This window comes from Centropristis striata, chromosome 5 (assembly GCF_030273125.1).
Source record: "Centropristis striata isolate RG_2023a ecotype Rhode Island chromosome 5, C.striata_1.0, whole genome shotgun sequence".
In the NCBI taxonomy this organism is placed as follows: Eukaryota; Metazoa; Chordata; class Actinopteri; order Perciformes; family Serranidae; genus Centropristis; species Centropristis striata.
The window spans coordinates 39,179,326-39,199,933 of NC_081521.1; the positions used below are offsets into that span (position 1 = coordinate 39,179,326).

The following is a 20,608-nucleotide window of genomic DNA, read 5'->3' on the forward strand; positions in this document are numbered from 1 at the left end:
CAAATTTGGTACACTCATTGCTGAATACATGTTTAATGAATCTGGATATTGGGCCATCGCAAAAAAAATTCTGATGGCTGTGGCGGCCATTTTCAAAAATGGTCATTTAGAAGCGGCCATTTTTAAAAATGGCCGCCGGTGGTTACTGGCGAGGAATGCTTTGCCTACCCTACAGCTGCTGTTTCACGTTTTCAGCACCAAAAATATATAATTTAGAGACATGTTAAAGTGACAAAAGCTTTATTACAGTCTAATAGAAAAGAACATTAACTTTGTATAACATTTTATTAGGTCTTGATATTCCCATTCACAGGCTACGGCCTCCTCTTTGGCTTGTATTCTTCTGTTGCTCCTTAAAAAGAAAAAATAATTTTCAATATTGTATGACCTGCAACAATAAAAACAAAACACATTTAGACAGAGAAAAAAAATCATACATTTTAAAAATTCTACTAGGGTTACTTGTAGCAGGTTACTCTTTCTGGCAAAATCCTTGTACTGAGGTGTGTGACTTAGTCAGGCGGCTTAGCCAAATAAAGGGGACACGCCGGACAAAAGCACCACATTTTTCCCACATACTCTCTATCATTATAGGTTTCGATTTTTAGTAGGAGCCACTTCATCAAGATTGCGGTGATGGCAGCCATATAAAGTCTATGAGAAATGCTATATCTTCCAAGCCACTTAGAAGGTCAATCTTGGTGTCAAAATATACATTTTCTGGGTCCAGGAATCATTTAAAGCTATTGAGAATATCACTAAATGATTATTTGATCAAATAGATATGCTCATTTTCACTCAGACTGGGCAACTCACTTCAAGTGCTGCAGCAGGGAATCCTAAGTTGAAACTGTTTGGAATCAATGTTCACAGGAGAGTGCGGATTAGCTGCCATGTACACTGCTCAAAAAAATCAAGGGAACGATTTCATCTCATGTCAGATCTTGATCAACAAATTATTTACAGTGAGTCATCCAGTGATATTCTCAATAGCTTTAAATGATTCGTTGACCCAGAAAATGTATATTTTGACACCAAGATTGACCTTCTAAGTGGCTTGGAAGATATATTGGTTCTCATAGACTTATGGCTTATGGCTTATATGGCTGCCGTCTCCTATCTGCAATCTTGATGAAGTGGCTCCTACCAATAGTTGAAACCTTTGGTGATAGAGAGCATGTGGAAAAATGTTGGTGCTTTTGTCCGGCGTGTCCCTTTCTTCTCAAATCTGGTCCTAAGCCGCCTGACTAACTGTGATGGAGTTATAAAATACATTTAAAAAAAGAAAAAAAGAACCACATGGGCAAAGGAGACATTACATATAGTGTGTGTGTGCCTGTGTGTGTGTGTGTGTGTGTGTGTGTGTGTGTGTGTGTGTGCCTGTGTGTGTGTGTGTGTGTGTGCAGAGAGAGATGTCCACATTCCACAGGACATAATTTAACAGTGTCTTATTAAGCTTTCACACCCAACAGCCACTGATACATGTTTCAAGCTAACTAACTAGCTTAAGTACCTATTTTTGCTATCTTGCTAATTTACTTTTCCGCCAAGGCCCATGATGATTGTTTTTCTCTTTAGCCTTTATGATGTTCATAGCATATTTTATTCATAATTATAACAGGTGAAATAAAATATTTAGACATACCTTGATGGACAGTCCACTGCACTGCTTGTCCCAGGAAGCAAATGCTAGCTAGCTCATTTGCTAGCTAGCTCGATGGCTAGCCCGATTGTGGTGGGGCAGGAAAAATAACTGAAAGAGTGTCTAACTGGATTTTTGTTAATTTAATATGTGTATTTACATTTTTTAATTTACGTTTGTATATTTAGTTTACATTTTTAAAATATTTTAAGAAATAATTTAAATATTTTTTGTAATTTTAACGAAGAAAATGACTGCTATGGCCACTAGGGGGCGAATTTGCTATGGCCTAATATACAGATTTGTTTGAAACATATCCACCAACACATCCACCAAATTGTGTGCTTCTATCACAAAATAAACAATTCTTGTGATTTATTGAGCTAATCCGCCCCACAGGGGATGCACATTTTTGGGGGGTGCGACCCACACGTTTAGCCCCGTTGCTCATTCCATGAATGCACGATCCTTACAAGCTGTACCTCGTTGTAAAGGTGACTAATCAGGCTTTCCAACAATATACAATTCATCACCAGTTTGTATTATTAAAAGGGCAGTTTTTATTCATCATTGATTTATTTGTATAACAAATACCTGCCACGGCCACTAGGGGGCGCTTTTGAGGTGGCCCAATATCCAGATTTGTTCGAAACATATTCACCAACACATCTACCAAATTTCATGCTTTTATCACAAAGTGAACAATTGTTCAGCTAATCCGCCCCACTAGTGGAGAAAACTGGGGAGAGAAAATATTCAAATGAGCTTCTAATTATGTACCCAAGTTGCTCCAAACAAGAAACTGTGAAACTACAAAGAGGCTGCTATGCAAACTGTATTTTTAAGATACGATTTTTAAGAGTTTTGTATTTTAAACGTGAATTTCACTTTCCTTAAAGATCCCCTCGAGACATGTTTTAAAATACTCAACTCGGAATAATAATCTCTGTAAATATTTTTAGTTTTAAAAGTTCACTGAAGAGTCCAGTCTCTGCGTTTGTGCACTGGAGGTTTTAACATCACACGACAAAAGTTTAAATTCTTCTATACCTTTTCAGTACCCTGTGTTTAAAATAATACAATATCTACATTTGTTAGTATCAAAACAGGCAATCCCGATTTTCAACCCAAGGCCGCACAGGTGATGTAACAGGGAATAAAATCAGCTGTGCTGTGTTCAGTGAATTTTTATGTGGGACTCTTTTTCTATTTGTTGTGGTCGGACTAGGTGATGACTCAAGTTTTGTTTGTCAGTGAAATTGCATCCTGATAAAGTCATATATTGAGATACCACAATACAAAATCACTTTGTCTAAACTGAAATTACAAGCAAAAACAAATTACTTTATTATTTTTATTATTATTATTATTATTATTATTATTATTGTGAATGAATATCACTGAATGTTTTGTCTTTCACTTATCACTCAGTTCACTACAATTCAATTAAACTTTTGTCTGAATCTGATTACTCTGCATTTGTGTGCATGCATATAAACATAGTCAGTGTTTAGTTGGAAATATTTACCTGCAATTTCGCTTAAAACTGTAATGTTCATTTTGCAGTAGTTCTTGAACTACTCATTAATTTCTTTACATTTGTCAAGTATTTAATTTACACAGGAATATACAAAATTCCATTTACTTTGTGGTTATTTCATATAAAATGATCTATATGGGGATATAAAATTTTGGTCATATTGCCCATCCCTATGCCACAGAATCGAAAGAGGTATATATTTTTTAATGCTTGTATAGAATCATTTATTTAAAATTTCTGGTATCTTGAAAACCTTAGTTGTGATGGCATACTTTTTTTTTTTTTTAGATTCAAGGTGATTGCAGAGAAACTTTCCTTTTTCAGCGGATGAGTGTAAATATAAAGTAAATAATAATAAGCAAAATACATTTTTGAGCGGAGGGGGACTGCAGATAAACACAGAAGAAACAACAGAAAATCCTAAAATAACTCCTTATCAAGAAATGAAAGTGTTGAAATGTGGTTGAGAGAGCTGGGAAATGTATTACACTTGGAGAAAATCAGGTACATCATATCTACTAAAGAGGATATCTTTTTTTAAAATATGGCAACCTTTTCTTGATTTAATGTCTAAAAACTGAAATAGTGTTATTCTAGTGCTGTGCCATTTATGCTATACCCATGTTTTGTTTGTCTAATGTCAAAAACTCAATGTCAAAAAAACCAAAACATGTATTGTTCTGTGTAGCTCCACCATGTATCTCTAATTTGTATACATAATTTGTATATATTTTTCTGTTATGAAAACAATAAAAATAAATACACAAAAAAAAAAGAAATGAAAGTGTCTTTTTGTGACTGTGCCAGCGTACCTTCCCCCTCCTCGATCATGGCCTTGGGCTGGGTAAGAGCAAAACACTGCATGGTCTCGTAGCGCGGCCCTCCTGGCCCCTCCTCGATGGGGCCGTGGGCGTGGCCAAACTTGACCAGCATCCGGCAAGTGAAGGTGTGACTCTTCTGTCGGGCCGCCTCGCTTCCCCACGACACTCCATTTACTAAAAAAAAAGGAAACACAAAGAAAAAGAAATGTTCACTCGTGGGTGTAAATGGAAAAAGCATGCCACTCCTGGGACGGAAAACCAAATGTAGCTATGAATGGATTGCGTGTAATCAGATGTCACAACAGCTCACACCCTTTTCCTGCCGCGGAGCCACACTCTCACACACACACACACCACAGACAAACAAAACAAACAATCCACACTGTATTTTTCCTCTTAAATTGAGAAGCAGAAGCCTCTCCTGCTGTTCGGATGCCTAGCTAAATGGACCATGGGATTAATGTAGCCAAGGTGTCGATTTCCAATATCTCTCCCTCTCAGTCTGCTCTGCAGCGGGCAGAGGCCAGGGACACTCAGCCATCTATCCTCATTTAGGCCCTGACTTCTCATCACAGCACACACACACACACACACACACACTCATTTAGACGGGGTCACCTTCACAGGGGAGAGGAAGGGAGGAAGAGAGAGAAAGGGGAGGCAAACTTCAGAGAGACATCCAACTGTCCTCCAAGGTCTGCACAAAGCCTTATCAGGGGCCTTGAGTTGGCTGGAGGTTTCTGTCTGGCAGGTGCAGGGAGGATACAAGAGAGGACCCAGGAGAGCGAAACGTGTTGGGAGAAGGGGGGGAGGTGGGGTTAACTGATAGTGAGAGGTGATTTAAAAAGGCCTTGGGACAGAGAAAACACAGCACAGTCGCTGGGGCCGACATCTCCCATCAGACACAATTAGCCAGCAGCGAGGCAAGACAGAGGGGTCAAAAAACACACCGGCCCGAAAACAAAAGCTCACTCCGTGTTTTGTGCATGAGTGTGTGCCTGTTTTTGTTAGTGCATGTGTATACGAGTGTGTGTATTTAACTGTAGCTGGCGTGGTCAGCGGTCATCCCGCAGGAATGTGCAGCGAGAGAGTATTTCATTCATGGGCCCAAAAGATAATGAAGGGGCAGAGCAGCAGAGCGAGACACAATGAGGGGCGGGAGAGCAGAGAGGGAAGCAGGTTGAGAAACAGACAACCACAATATTCGTCTTAGTAGGCAGCCGTATCAAGAATGAATGAGCCTGAGAAAGAGCGAGTCGAGAGAGAGGCACGAGGGACGCTCGCAGGAAAAGTAGATAAAGATGAGTCTTAAAAAATAAAGAGAGTGAGTGAATAAAGGAGTGTGCAGGGGAACAGGAGGAATAAGTGAGAGAACGTGTCAATGACATGACGGAGGCGCCTCTGCTTGGGAACATTACTGCAGAGTTAATCGAGTAGCAGGTTCAGTCGAGCACACATATCCATAATTAATCAGCTTTATAAATAGTGCTCTGTGCACATACTCATGGGCTTACACACACACACACACACACACACACACACAGGCAGCACCTTTAAAAATGCAATACTATTGCTGACATAGGCATGTAAATATACACAATAATACACATGCACATGCAAACACGAAGTGAATTAAGTAGAGGAAAGTGTGGAGGTGCATTATTCAGCAGTAAGTAGTTTCCAGATGGCTGCCATGGGATCTGAATAGAGCTCAGGCCTGTTTTACACTGTCTGGACCACTGAGTGTGACTGACAGCTGCGCTACGCTCTGCCTGCTTAGCGCCGAGTGGGTGGGTGCTCCCGTGCACATGTGTGTTTTGTCAGGTGTGTGTGTCTTTCTGAAGAGCTCTCATGCACATGAACAGGCTTCCCAGGAGCTCCTCATTATAGCGAGAGAAGGAGTTTAGAACGGAGGAGCATGAATAAATAACTTGGGGAGTTTACGTTGACGTGTGTGTGTGTGCGCGCAGAGTTGTTGTAACCTCTCAAAGTTTGTTTTATACCTCGGCCCTGTGGAAGATGTCAAGCTGGGTTTACTTCTGAGCAGATGTGCAGCTTCCCTGTGAGTGTGTGTGCAAGTGTATGTGTGTGTTTCTCACTGTTGGTCTTGGGCAGGTTCTTGTGGAACTCCTCCCTGTCGTCCTCATGGAGAATATTGTACACGCTGGTGTTGATGAGCTCCTCCTGTTTGTACTGCAGGTACTGCGTCACGTTGTCCGACACAAACACGATGCTGCCTTCTCGGTTCACCACAAACAGGAAGCCGTCCAGCGCCTGAGAGCACAGCGACAGGAAGTCACAACCTGCACAGCTGGCTGTTCAAACCTTCGATAAATATCTTTTGATCGACCACAGCGGAGTGCGTGACTCACCTGCAGCAGGAGCGGCCCCAGGTGGTCCTTGTCGATGACCCCTTGACCTGTCGAGGACACGTCTGACTTCTGGACGTCGTCGTCGTTGGATGAAGCTTTTCCTGTAGCAGCGAAAAGGGAGAGGAGGGAGACAAAATGCATGACAAAAATCATGAACAGCCATTTCAAGCCCAGCTGCCGACAAAGAAGCAAAAAAAAAAGAGCAAAGGAGAAACACAAGGAGAGAGCAACGATACCTGAAACTGAAGGAAAGAGCCAGTTTTTCACTACTCTAACTGCACCAGCAGGGGGCAGCGTTTCTCAATCTTCACTTACACATTTTTTTTTTTTTTTTAATTTAAAACTACAGGTGAGGAGGGAGACGGACGGAGGCAGGTTTCTCTGAGGAGCCCGTCAGGAGGAGTAGAGGACTGGGTGTATGTGGAGCAGGTAGCAGCCGTCCTCTTGCTTTATATTCACTGTCAGACTCTGAGGGACTGTCTGGTAGGCTGGGGCTGAGAGAGAGAGAGAGCGCGGGAGAGAGCTAGAGAGGCTCTGGAAGCTGTAATGGTGCAGGGGCAGGAGCTGAGGCACCTGAATTAATGGAGGGGCTGAGGCTGAGAGAGGGAGAGAGGATAGATAAAGAGAGAGAGACAGGAAGGACCGGAGCTGAACCGGAGGGATGAGGACGGAGACGATGCTGACAGAAAACGGCTGGTGTTTAGGGTTGTTGTATTAATGCAGGGCTTGGTCTGAGAAAGAGGCGGGGGCTGCTCGGCTACAGGAATCATTCTATCTGATTAGCTCCCAAGGGGCACAGATACCCACACAAAGAAAAAAAAGAGCCATTGCTGCCTACATCCAGGCACTATGAAGTTAGGTAGAGAAGGACTGAAAGAAACAGGGAGAGGAAAGAGAATAAGACATTAACAGAATGAGCTTGAGACAGAAAGAGAGAGGCTGCACTCCATCAGTTCACTCAATATCTTAAGATGCTGGGAGCAAACCTGAAGATGCTGCAACTCATTGTGCTGCAATACAGATGAGAGAAGGGGGGAAAAAACAGGGAAGCAGCAGAAAAGGAGGAAGATGCAACAGCAGAGAACATTAAATCAAAGTAAGATGAAAAACAGAGAGGATTTTTTTGGGAAAAAAAGAGCAAAAAGACTGGCAGAAAGAGCAACTGAAAGTGAGAAGAGGTGAAGGAACAGGTAGAAAGCGAGAGACGAGTCTAAACGCCCGTGTCATTTCTGTCTTCACTTCCTGTAACTATGGCAACCTGTCAGCAGCCAGTCAGGGCCAGCTGTAGCCTCTTCCCCTTCCTGTCGAGGTGGCAGACGCTGACTGAGCCGAGCAGAGACACGAGAACAAAATTCACCCCTGATCTTGTGAAATTCACCTTGGAAGGAAAAATGTACACTGACACACCAGTCTGACTGCGAGAGTTAAAAAATATGTCCACTCTGCTGAGACTGGTGCATCTGCAGAGCAAGAATCAGCCTGGAGCTTTTTGAATTGCTCGCTGAGGAAATGACCGCTGCATAATGGAGACAGAAGTATGACAACGGCAGCTGTAACAGAACTAATAATTTGGCAGTTCAGCAGAATGGATGGGCATGTGATTACCTGCAAACGTCCAATTAAACAGCCCCTGGCGAGGGCAGTGCACAGCTGTGCATGCCCATAACACACACACATGCGCACGCACACACACACACACACACACACACACACACACACACACACACAGACGAATGACAGGTTCACAAAGCATTGCCAATGTTTCCTCCCAAACATAAACAGTTGAGGCTGTGAAATTTGTGGGAGATGAATGACTGAGTCGTCCTTGCACCTGGGCTCTGAGAAGGCACGTGTCCGTGTGTGTGTGTATGTGTGTGTGTGTGTGTGTGTGTGTGTGTGTGTGTGTGTGTGTCCAGCTGTCTCTTCCTCCTCTCCTCACCTTTCCCAATGTTTCCTACACACACTTCCCAAGAGTCCGTCTGACTTGCAATGCACCTGTACAGCTCCAGCTCTCAGTAGCCTTTAGGATTACAGACAACTGTGTCCACTCACCCTGCTCTTTGATCTGGCGGATCTGGCGCACCGTCTCTTTGAGGATGGCACATTTGTCGGGTTTGACGTTGAAGCTGTCGATGTCGCTGAGGTTGGCGGATATCAGCTCGGCCAGCTCCTCGATGTATTTGCTCTCCTGCTCCCGCCGCTTCCTCTCACACCTGCAGAGGGCAACATGCAAAGATTAAAGCTAAGCTAATGCTACTCTGCTTCTCCCATATTGTCAGTGCTGTTTAGAGATTTGAATGCACAGCAGATGCTATTTACATGGATAGTAGCTGTTTGAAAACGTTTGTTTTTTGGGCACAATGGCCCTCATTTATCAAACGAGCGTACGACAGAAAGTGAGCGTAAAGTGGGTGTACGATCATTTCTACGCAACGCTCGGCATTTGTCAATTTGGACGTGAGCGGAGGGTACGATCAGATCTCACGTCTGCTCTCAGCTCGTGTACGCAAATCTGAGTCAATGTGAAGTCCACGCGTCTCAGTTGGAGAATTGATCTTAGACTATTGTATCGATGCCTGGAGCTGATAAAACTCTGCCGTGTTTAAAAAAAAAAATAGTGACAAACCAAAGCATGTTTAAGCTACATCATTTACCACTAAAATCTCATTGAAAATAAATACACCCTGCGACTGTGAAATTGTTTAACCAGAATACTAACCGAGGTTATTAAATGTTGTTGTCTTCTCCTATTTACCGTTATCCTACTACTGGACACCAGATCGTCAGCGTCTCCTTCACCAGCGGTGCTGCCCGAATAGAAACATTTCCAATCAGCGCTGCCACACGCTCCTCTGACTGGGACAGAATTCTTTTTGGATATTATATAGGCTATAAGGCTTTATTTATCACAATGTATGAATTAAATATTTCAACCTCACCAGGAGTTGAATGGTCCACTGCTACTCTGCTGACAGTGGCACTGATTTCCTTCCTTTTCACTTTTTATGCTGCCAAACAAAACCAGTTTGTTCTGTTACTCCTGTTGGACGCCAGCGTTTCACTTTCTGCCTCTGAAAATATTCACTGAACTTGTTTGAGTATACACTTTTTATTTCATAAACCTCCGTCGCTGCATATTTCTGTAAAATGTCTATTTCGCTCCTGTTGTTATTTGTCACGGTGCACTTTGCTAATAAAGGTGAATTGAAAAAAAATCCTCTTTTTGGCCGTATTGCGTGCTTCAGTGTCGTAATTTTTAGGCTGTGACATTCAAATGACGCTCATTTTCAGCCGCCAAATTTATCAGCATCTGATCATTCTTCCGCTGTGATTAGACAGATACAAACGTTTGATAAATCACACGTGGACCCTGTCATAAGACGATGTCATTGTATTTTTTAAGCTGCACCTTTGATAGTGGTAACTGTTCAGTACTGAAAAAAAATTATATAAGAAGTGTGCATGGCCAGTGTGACTTCACCCATTTTGGAGCCTCAAGTTTTGCATTTTGGCCGCAGTCATATTGGTTTTTCACTGTCCCCATCTTGTTTTTTTACATCCAGAAGTGACCGTCAGTTGAGCTAGAGGGTAGAGCTAACAAGTTATCAGCTAATAAAGTGGTTGTCAACCAGGAGGCAGTGGAGCACCTTAACCCTCTATGGTACGCATTATGATGCCAGTTGGGGAAAAAAAGTTTGGAATGTTTTTTGTCTGAAAATAGACTAAATTAACATATTCTGAAGAAATTTTCTAAAAAAAAATTTTTGGGAAGTTTTTGGGGTTTGTTGCCCGTAGGCAACATTGTACCATAACGGTGCACAAGTGAAAAAGAAAGTTTTTAACATTAATTTTAACATAATTTATTTAATAAACATGTGTAAAATATTCAGTAGCTTCAACAGGGAACAATACAGAACTTTTTAAATTTAAAAAACATTATAAAAGGAACTTTTTTACCCGTTTCTTGTCTGTACCATTGAACCAACGACCCATTGAAATGAATGTCTTGAACAGTCTAAGTGTATGAAACTATCAAAAAAGAAGGTTTACTCACCTATCAGTAGGAATATATTTTTTCCAGATGGAAAAGGGCCAGGAAATGACGTTTTGAGTGATTTTTGTGGTGCAAAATGGTAAAACTGTTTCCTTTGGAAAAGTCTGCAAAAAAGGGTTTCAATATGGCCTCCTGGAGGTAATGTAACAAATTAAAGCATTGCTATTGGTTCCCTAGACTCTTCCCTCCTTTTAAAAGTATCCCATCACTCAAAAACATGCATTGTAGAAATCTGACAGGCCAAAAAAGGGGATGTTGCCTGAGGGCAACACCGTACCATAGAGGGTTAAGGGAGTTCCATGGGATCCCCAGAAAAATAGGGAATAGCATATTTACACAATTTCTTTCACTACAGAAGAGAGCCCAATGTGAGTAAGTGTCATAGGAGAGATGGTTGTGATAAAAGTTTCCACTTACTCCATGGTTTTCTCCTCAAATGTGGCATAAAAATGGAAACACGGCTAATGAGACTGCTGCCAGGTTAAGTCAAGTGAAGAAAGCTATTTTTTTGTTCAATCTAAAAAAGTGCTTTTTTTTGCACACATTGAGGTTCTCACTCATCACAACGCACAAATGAGCCAAGCGGCCTGGCCCTGAGAAGCCACTGACCCAGTAGCCCACTTTCCTGCACTTCCTCTCTCTTGTGCTGGTCGGACTCACAGACACACTCACCCTAGACCAGGCGTGTCGCAAGTGGAGAGCTTGCGTTTCCGGTTTTCTGAGCTCAGAGGCTCCATGGAGTTCTCCCCCAGTCCGCTCATCGTGTACACATATCAGCACCTGAGAGAAAAGAGCACACACACACATACAAACACAGGTGTAAATAAGGCTTTAATACAAGCAGAGGAAGGATTATATAGTCCCTTTTAGCCCTTTAGCTCTTATTATGAATGTAATTGTGAAGGGAAGAAGACATGGGAATCGTCCTTTTGAACTCAGCAAAAATAACCAATACAGAGGCAGCTTGTAAAGCGGATACAGTGCAAAACAGTACACAGCAGAGTAAAATATGCTTATATCATGCAAATTGTATTCTCCTGGCAGAGACTGACGAACATAAACATGTCTCGTCTGCCTCCTCCTCCTTCTCAGAAAAAGAGAGTAAGCATGCAAGGTTTGTTTGTTTGTGTGTGTGTGTGTGTGTGTGTGTGTGTGTGTGTGTGCGCACGTGCGCGTGTGTGGGCCTGTGCATGTATGAGTTCATCAGCTCATATGGTGCATCCACACACGCACACACACAGGATTAGCAGTGTCTCTGATGATAAGCCACGCTGCACAACTAACCCCGTTAGACAGCCGTCTGTCTCCCATAATGCATCACATTTCGTCTCCAGGAAGTGAGCTGATAAAGGTTGTGGGGAAGAGAGGCAGATGGGAGGAAAGGAGGCAAAGAGGAGGAGGACGAGGAGGACGAGGAGGAGGGAAGGAATGGAAGAAATCAGGGAGGGAGGGAGAAGCCGGTGCTGTGAAGTGTGCTCTGATTGGTCACTTTCTTTGCCACAGTGACAGCAGCTGACACTGGGGAAAGGTAGGAGGGGGGGAGGGAGGGAGGGAAAAGAGGATGGAGGAAGGGAGGAAAGTAAATGAAGGAGAGAGAGAGAGAGAGAGAGAGAGAGAGAGAGAGAGAGAGAGAGAGAGAGAGAGAGAGAGAGAGAGAGAGAGAGAGAGAGAGAGCACAAATATATTAGGAGACAGAGAAAATGCAGAGGAAGAAAAAATACAGAGAATGAAAAGAGGCGGAGGCAGTAGGAGGGAGCGAGCAGAGAGAAAGAGAGATAAAGGCATGTCAGAGAAAGATAGCAGGGAAGGGGAACAGGTGAGAGGAGAAGGAATTAGAGGAGGAGATGTAACATTCAGACAGTCTTGTGTCTGTTTTGAATGCATGTGTGGCACACAGAGTGGGCAGAAAGCTTCCAGTACCCCTCTTAACCTTCACAGCCAGAGCAGCTTTTTCATTCCATTGATTACATGGTTATCCTCTGACCAGAGCGCTGCCTCTCCTGCATTGCAAATCAGGCCAACGGCAGGGGAGAGATGCCGGCCTGTTATTTAATCACCATGCACCATCATCTCCTGCTCCTTCTTGTGGGATCAGAGCAGTTCATGAAAAAAAAAAAAGAATGTCTGATTGCGTTTCTTTTTTCTTTTTTTTGTTCTTGGATAGAGGCCGTTCTAATCTTCAGGCGTGCGGTCTTGGCTCGCAAAACAAGATCGTATCCGGCTGAAACAAGCGGTGTACACACCTTCTTACTGAGACAGAATCAATGTGAGGGCTTGCTTTCATGCATGTCTTCAAGACCAGGTGAAACACAAGTGTATTCCCTCGCAAGACAACAACGGGGAATACTCATGAATCTTCTTCTAAAAGCAAAAGACGCTCTGAAGACGCGCCGATCCTCTTGCTCAATCGCTCCCACTTTGAGTCTCTTTCAAATTTCTTTTTTAATCTCTCCCCTGAGTGCCTCCCATCCGACTGTCTGTCTGACTGTCTCGTTGCCTTTGTCTGCCTGCCTGCCTACCTGTGCCTCTTCTTGCCTATCCTCCTGTCTGCCTCCCTGTGTGCCCGTCTCCCCTGTCTGCTGCTCATCGTTAGACAAAACCCCCGCTTGCTGTTGTCTGATGAAACCTACCACGAGGGAGACGAGGAGCAGAGGAGCCAAAAAGCAGAGAGGGGGAGGTACAAAGTCGGAGGGTTCAGAACTCGAAGAGCCAAAGCAAAGTGTTTGAGTGAAACTCCGTCTTTGCTCCTACCACGATCCAGCCCGCCCGCCAGCCTGGCAGCCCTATTGATGGAGTTCTCAAAGGGGGAGTTGCTCTAATTGCAGAGTGAATGAGGCGGCCCCAGAGAATGGTTGATTAGGAGGCTGCTGAATGCCCCAGGGAAATGGGTCACCTCCAGCCTGGCGCGGGCCGCCCGCTTTTCCAGTGCAGGGAGAAAGTCAATTACACGCCACAGGCAGTGTGGGGCCTGGTGGCAGAGAGGCAGCGGGGCTGCGGTGGGTACAATATAGCAGCAGGGGGCAGTGGGAATGAGACGCGTAAAGAGGGAAATGGGAGAAGGTGATGGCAGTATGGAGGGAGAGGAGAGATGGGCATGAAGATGGCAATTTAAGGAAGAAAGGGTGAGGTGAAGTAGATGTGAGAGAGTGAGTGCAGAGCAGAAGGTAGACAGTTTCCTTTGCACTGGGTTAATGCACATTTTGAACTAGAGCTTTAAGAACATTTGAATGGAAACTTTGGACGTCAAAAAAGCCTTGGCTGGTTTCAATAACTATACTAGTATTAGTCAGGGCTATACATGTATGTAGCAAACTGTCTTTATTTAATTTACTAGTATTATCATTTGAGTTGATGTTGCTCTTGTCATCAATGTTATCACCCCATGATAAGGTTCTGTTTGCAGAAGAAAACATGGATGAAGGAAGGTTTACATGGGGCAGATAAACTCACTATTATTAAGGCTGTTATTATGATTTTCGAATTATCATAATTGTCTTTATTTTATTTTTTTTCTGATTTCCAAGTTGCCTTTCAATTTAGGTATAAGTATGTCTTTGTAAGAGTATTGTGATAGAGTTTAAATGCTTTTGCAAGGATGTGATTTTGATTTTATTTATATTATGTCGTTTATTTTTTAAAACCATTTCTTTCTTTGTATGTTTTGATGAAAAGACTTGACATGTTTACAAGATGTAGAGCAACATGTATGTGCTGTTTTGTTTTTCTTCAAATAAAAAGTTTAATAACAAAAAAGCCTTGGCTGAGGTGAAAAAGACGTTGAGATGATGATGAAACAAAATGATAAAGAAAATGACAGAGGAAGCAAATTCAATCAGGAAAACAACAACCACCTATGTTCCTTCTATTTATACTTAATACAAGGCCTGGTTCATGTATTAATACATGAATAAATGCAAAGAATACAAGGATGTTTACAGTTTAAGGTTAGATTTGTGGGAAAAGAAAAAGCAGGGACGAAAAATAAGCACATCTAGGCTTAGAATAGTGATATTTTTACTCTACATGTCTCATTTAAAATGTAACCACTAATAATTTCGTTTTCACTAACCAGTTACTGTAAGAACATTAAGTTCTGTGCAACTGAGAAGCCATGAAAGACTCGGCTGAGACCAACGGCCTCAAACTTCGACTGAACTGCAGGCTGTTTGCACAGAGCACAGAGGAGAGGAAAAGAGGGGGACAAGTATGTAAGTATACCCAGTAAACAGTTTAATATAGTAGCAAATGTTTCTTTTTATGATTTATAGCATTACGTGTTTAACTGCACTGCAAGGTTATTTTTGAGTTCTCCCAAGTTCTCTGCTCGGGGTTTTTAATGGTTAACAAATGCATACATGGACATTTAATATTGAATCAATAATACCAAAATGTTAAGCAGGAGAAAATGGTTGGGATGGTGATGGGAGTTATGGCAGTAAACTGCACAGATATGAGAGTAACCAGACACCTGCATGAATGGGATTGTACAAAGTAGTTTGTTTCCACAGTAACTCTGCCCTTTCAGCCACTTGTTTGATAATCTCTCTCCCTCTACAGTTGATAATGGAAACACGCTTTGATTCTCATGCACCTTTAAATTTAGCGTGCTCAGTTGGAAGCACATCTAGCATGATAACAAAGAGCTTAAAAAAGAGAATTGAGATTGAAACATTAGAGTGGAAATTCAATGGAGAAGCTTGGCGTCATTCATGACACCGCAGCTAAGAATCAGACGGAAACAAACATATTCCACAAACCACACGGCTCCTGGCCGGCTGCATGTTCATTTAAATATATACACTAAATCGTTGATACAGTTGAAGATGACTCAGAGGCATTAATCAAGGCTAGAGGTAATATTAGAAAGCTGTTACTCAGAGTGCTTATTATAAACTGTTCAAAAGAAGTGGAGGTCGCCAGCATGACATCAACCATTGGTTTGTGTTTTAAAGTAAACAAAAAGTTTACAGCTATTTAAATGTACACAGTACCAAGCAGTGGCGGTTCTAGACCAGTTTTACTGTGGGGGCCAAGCAGGGGCCAGTGTTTAATCAGAGGGGCACATTAAAAAACAGCAAAGATTATATTTAAGCATTCAAATCCTTTATTTTAGCTCATTTAAAAATCTCATTTTAGTATATTTGGAATATACAAATACATTGATTGAAACAATGAGACTTTTTGTACAACAATGACATTTCTCATCTTTGTGCACAATTATTTATTTGTTTTGTAATATACACAAGCTTTTATTGCTTTTATTTAACTACACAATGTACACATTTTGGGTTCCTTTTGTGCACAATGCGATATTGTTTGAAGAAAAAATAGGTAAGAATTGTTCCGTCGTTCATCGTTATAAATTGATCATTTTATTATTAATTTGACACAGGGGCCACAGCAGGGGCCAAGGGCTTCTTCACAGGGGCAGGGGCCCCTGTAGGCCCCTGTGTAGAACCTCCACTGGTACCAAGGATACACGTTCCTACATCTCTTTCCATGATTGACTGGAAGCACTGTTAGTGACTTGCCAATCACAAGGTAGTACACCCTAAAGTATACACAGCTTAAACATCTATTTCACTCTCAGTGGGATGATAATTTACAAAATGAACATCATGCTGAAATGAAGAAGACTTGAAACTGGCATTAGGGATGATGTTTTTGCCGGGGTAATGATTGAGGTGAGAAGTGAGTCATTTTTTCATGGACCTTTATTCAATTCACCTATGGCTAAGCCCCGCCCCCTCCACTCACTCGGACAAACTGTCAACATTCGGTGACGGGCGCTATGGCAGCTGTGACAGTCGGAGAAATTTCACAGGAGGCAATTAATCAATTTTGGAGACAGAAAAATGAAATATCATCTCGAAGTCGCCAAAAGGGCCTTCATTAACAGGTTAGAGGTTTTCACTCGTCTTTTCACCCCACTGACACCGCTCATTCCGCTGCTTGTTGTAAACAAATCGGTAAGTGAACACCTCCTGCAGCAGCAGCACATACACACTGCACTGCTACAGAGCTAACTGTTAGCCTGTTACCACATACACACTGTACTGCTACAGAGCTAACTGTAGCTAACTGCCGCTAACGAGGTCGGCCGGCTTGTTAACCAGCCGGCCGACCTCGTTAGCGCTCGTTAAGACGGAGTTGCTGGATTTGTCTCCAGTCATTAATGAGGAGATGTTGTGTCAGAGTTGCATGTACCCCATGCACACCGTTTGACCATTTTAAACTTAAAATCTCAAGAAAAAACACATAAAAAACGACTGAAAACGGACTAACTCCAATGCATTTCAATGGATATGGAAGCAGAGAATGTCCGAGTGTATTGAGTTAGCTATGCGCACTGTGATTGGCTCATAGCGGTTGGGGGTGTGGCTTAGCCATAGGTGAATTGGACTTCTTTTTGCAGACTGTGGAGTCGCCCCCTGCTGGCCATTAGAAAGAATGTAGGTTTATGGCACTTTCGCATCAGTATCACTCCATTTCTTTTACAGTCTTTTGTGCTAAGTGGCAGCTGTGTGTGACTCAGCCAGATGAACAAAAAATGAGAAAAAAATAACACCCAGCAGACTGAACTCTTCTGTTCCCTGCAGGTGAGTGCAACCAAGCAGGTAAACAGCTCTGGGTCTTTCACACTAAGTTCGACCTGGATCTCAACCCTGATCTTGACCTGAGTGATTTCAAGGGGTCACCGCTTTCACACTGACAGTTGACCCACATATTTTCCGGTTCATTAGAGGGGTGTTAAAGGAGGATCACTCAGGTCAACAGTGCCGTGGCATCACCTGGAGGTGAAGTGAAACTCTTTAGGTCTGCTGCCGGACAGTGGCCTGCCAGTGACCCTGGATCCTGAAGCCCAGTGGGAACACTGCTCACCAGGAAGCACTTTTATGGCAAAACCAGAGGAAACGGTTCACCTCATAAACTAGAAAGCATGCAATCCAATCCCAGTAAAGTTCACATGTGTCAGAACAAACAAATACCCCCTTAATCAACACTTCCATGACAAGGTACCTTAAAGACTGAAGGACACATTTCTGTGACATTTAGTGAAGATGTTCATGGTTCCCAGAGGATTTCTTGTTGACCCCCTGACCCACAATTGGCCAAGGTTTCCTCTTGCACAGAGAAAAAAAACAATGATTATCTGAACTTCCTTTCTTTTTAGACATGGACTACGAACCACTGGGCCTCATGCAGCAACATTTTCTTTAATAAATAAGTAAAAAATACAGTGAGCATATGTAAATGTAAATATCAGCAAAAACTGTAATTTATACAGAATAATCCCATTACTTTTAGGATAATTGTGTCATCATGCTATTTCTCCATTAACTTTACATGGAAATTTTATATTTTTACAGCAAAGTGTTTTCTACAGCTTATGGCGGTAGAATTTAAAGTTTTATAATATTCTTTGATTTACAGTAATTAAAAGTATCTACTACGGTGATGTACAATGTTTATTTTTACGACCTATTTTTGATGCAATTTGACAGTTTTTTACTGTAATTTAAACATTTTTTACAGTGTAGAACCGGTTCCAGTTGAGAATCAGCTCCAAATTATCGGATCCTTCTGAATCGTACGCCTCCAAGTTAATCAATTCCTCCTATCAATTCCAGCATGTAATTCTGACAGTTGGCATTGCAAATACATAACAATGACGTCATAGCGAGAGGAAGAAACAGTCCAAAGCATGGCCTCATTGAAAGACAGACTGTTGGTCTACTCCATTTATAAACTTTAGGCCTATTTTTTTTTCCACACAGGAAATTGAGCAGGAATCAATAAAGAATCTGTCCGATAAGCAGAAGCAATAGTGGCACTGCTATCAATAAACTTCTATCACACTCTGTCCATTCTCCAGATGCAGCAAACATTCTTAACCATCCAAATCTGCCCCCACACAGGTGAACTGAATGATGAATACCTGTTGATGATATTTGCATATCAGCGTAGGTAACGCCTTTGAAAATACTCCAGCACATGCCCACAATTATAGAACATATAGGTAGCACTTTACAATAACCAACTAAGTGATGTTTATAGATGGTTTATAAACCAATTATTAACCATTTACAAAGTGCTGTACATATTTAATCATTAAATGTTTTAAACAAATTTCTTCAAGGTATATGAATCATTTCAAAATCATTAACATACTTAATATTGGTGTTCAAAATGTGCAAAACTGTTAATAAACTAATAATTATAATGTCATTGTTTGTTAATGGCAAAGTAACTATCAACTGACATTAATATACCATTTATTTGGCATTTATAAATTATAGTTCAACATTAATAGATTTTCTATTTACCATTATAAATTGCCTATATACGGTTTATAAATGATGATTAAACGTTAATAAACTATCTGTTTACCATCTATAAATGATGGTTATTGTAAAGTGTTACCAACATATAATTATCTAATCTAATATGATATATTAATTTACATTTTGATTGTATGCATGTGTTTTTTTTTATGTTTCTCACATTTAAAACTTATGTTTTCTTGTTGGACTATCAATGTGTTAACTGTGATAAGAATTAGATGTTTTTTGGTAAGAGATCCTTCGAGTGCCCTCCAGTCAAATGCTTTTCCTACTTAAGTGAAGAGCAAAAATAAGTAATCATTGCTGAATCCCAGACACCATTGGGTACAAACAAAACAAGAACAAATTGTGGATATGAATAAAAGTAAGTGGAAATTTTTGTGTATTTTGCTTCCTGCACTGCTGGTGTCATGTACCTGTTAAAGTGAAATGTTTTGCCATTCAGACATAATTCAGGTGTCTTTTACATAACTGTTTTAACCCATAACCAATTTATTCATGTTGTATTTATTCTATCGAATATTATACATTTCCTCCATGCAGTCATGTTGCTGTAAGATGCATTTGACAATTCAGCCTCAAGGATTTCGATTATTCCGTTTCAGGTTTTTTGTTTTCTTTGAAAGATCACAAAATGTTTTATTACTGCAAAAGCAAATGAAGTTTGCAAAGAGATTTTATTGTTTCTAACAATAACCCTGAAAAAGTTCTGTCGAGTCGGTGGATTAAACATTCAATATTGACTCTTAATTCCCTGAATATCAATCAGATAACATTTGTTTTTCTAAAAATTGAACAGTGAATAAGTTTTCTGATTCTGTTTTTAGTTTTTGGTAGGAGGGAGAAAGTTTTTGCAGACAGAACTTTAGAATTTTAGACCTCCCATGGAACAAAAACTTTGCACTGAGCTATGCTATTTCACTCTGTGATTGCAAAAATAAGATGCAATAAGATGAGCAGTACTTCATAACACTGGTGAGTTAAACCCATGGACTCTAGGGAAGCTGAATATAATGGAGGAACAGCATCTAAGAACTGCAAAAGCAAAAAACAAGGTTTTTGGAAGACAAAGTGGAGAGAGACGACAGACTTCCCACGACTGAGTGAGTCACTGCAGAGAGAGAGAGAAAAAAAAAGCCCAGTGCAACAAACAAGAATGTGTCGGAAAGAGTTATGAGAGCAGACGACGAGTGCACGGGAAAAATTGTCAAGAACAGACACAATGTAGAATTTCCTTTAATCTGTATCATACTTAGTCACTACACAGGCAGGTTTATTTCTGTCTAAGCATCATCTGAAACATCTTTGGTCCCCAGAGTGCAGAGTGGATTCAGTCAGTGTTACAGCTTCAATCAGGGTCGAATTGAAACTCTGATGGTTTGTTGTGCACGGGAGCTTCAAGGTTAACACAGAAAGTTTTGTAAATCTATAGAAGTTCTATTGAAAAGCTAAAAAATGTTTTGTGCTTTGTGTGGAGCAGCAGTTGGCTGAGTAGGTTCATTCACTGACTCTCAGACAGACGCTTAGATAGCAGAACTGTGGGACTCTGTCATCAAACTTCCTGTGTGCTTTTTCTGACACGCGTCTTCATTCTTTCCTTTTTTTTGGGAGGGGGTAAGACCACGAAGGCAGCACAGTTTGGGCAGTGTTGCTAGTTGTTTGTGAAAAAAAGGAGGAGCAGATAGGAAGGCGGAGGGAGGGAGGGAGGGAGGAAAGGGGGAGGAAGGTGACAGAGTTAGCAGGGCGGGAGCGCTCAGGCTGGTGATGCAAATAGCCCCGCAGTCGCTTCCCCCGCCCACCTGCCTGCCAGCCACTGTTTCATAATCTCTGTTGA

The 20,608-nt window shown here is 41.6% G+C and overlaps 1 protein-coding gene across 2 annotated transcripts in view; it reads right to left on the reverse strand.

Annotated features, from left to right (window-relative positions):
- LOC131971470 (nuclear receptor coactivator 3-like) overlaps positions 1-20,608 on the reverse strand; it is an 86,166-nt gene that overhangs the window by 20,076 nt on the left and 45,482 nt on the right. For both annotated transcript variants that reach the window (XM_059332950.1, XM_059332949.1), the window contains exons 3-7: positions 11,102-11,209; positions 8,428-8,588; positions 6,376-6,476; positions 6,103-6,277; positions 3,995-4,177 (exon numbers count right to left, since the gene is read on the reverse strand). In XM_059332950.1, coding sequence (XP_059188933.1) covers positions 3,995-4,177; positions 6,103-6,277; positions 6,376-6,476; positions 8,428-8,588; positions 11,102-11,190 — 709 coding nt within the window. In that variant the 5' untranslated portion in view covers positions 11,191-11,209. The remainder of the gene's footprint in view (positions 1-3,994; positions 4,178-6,102; positions 6,278-6,375; positions 6,477-8,427; positions 8,589-11,101; positions 11,210-20,608) is intronic.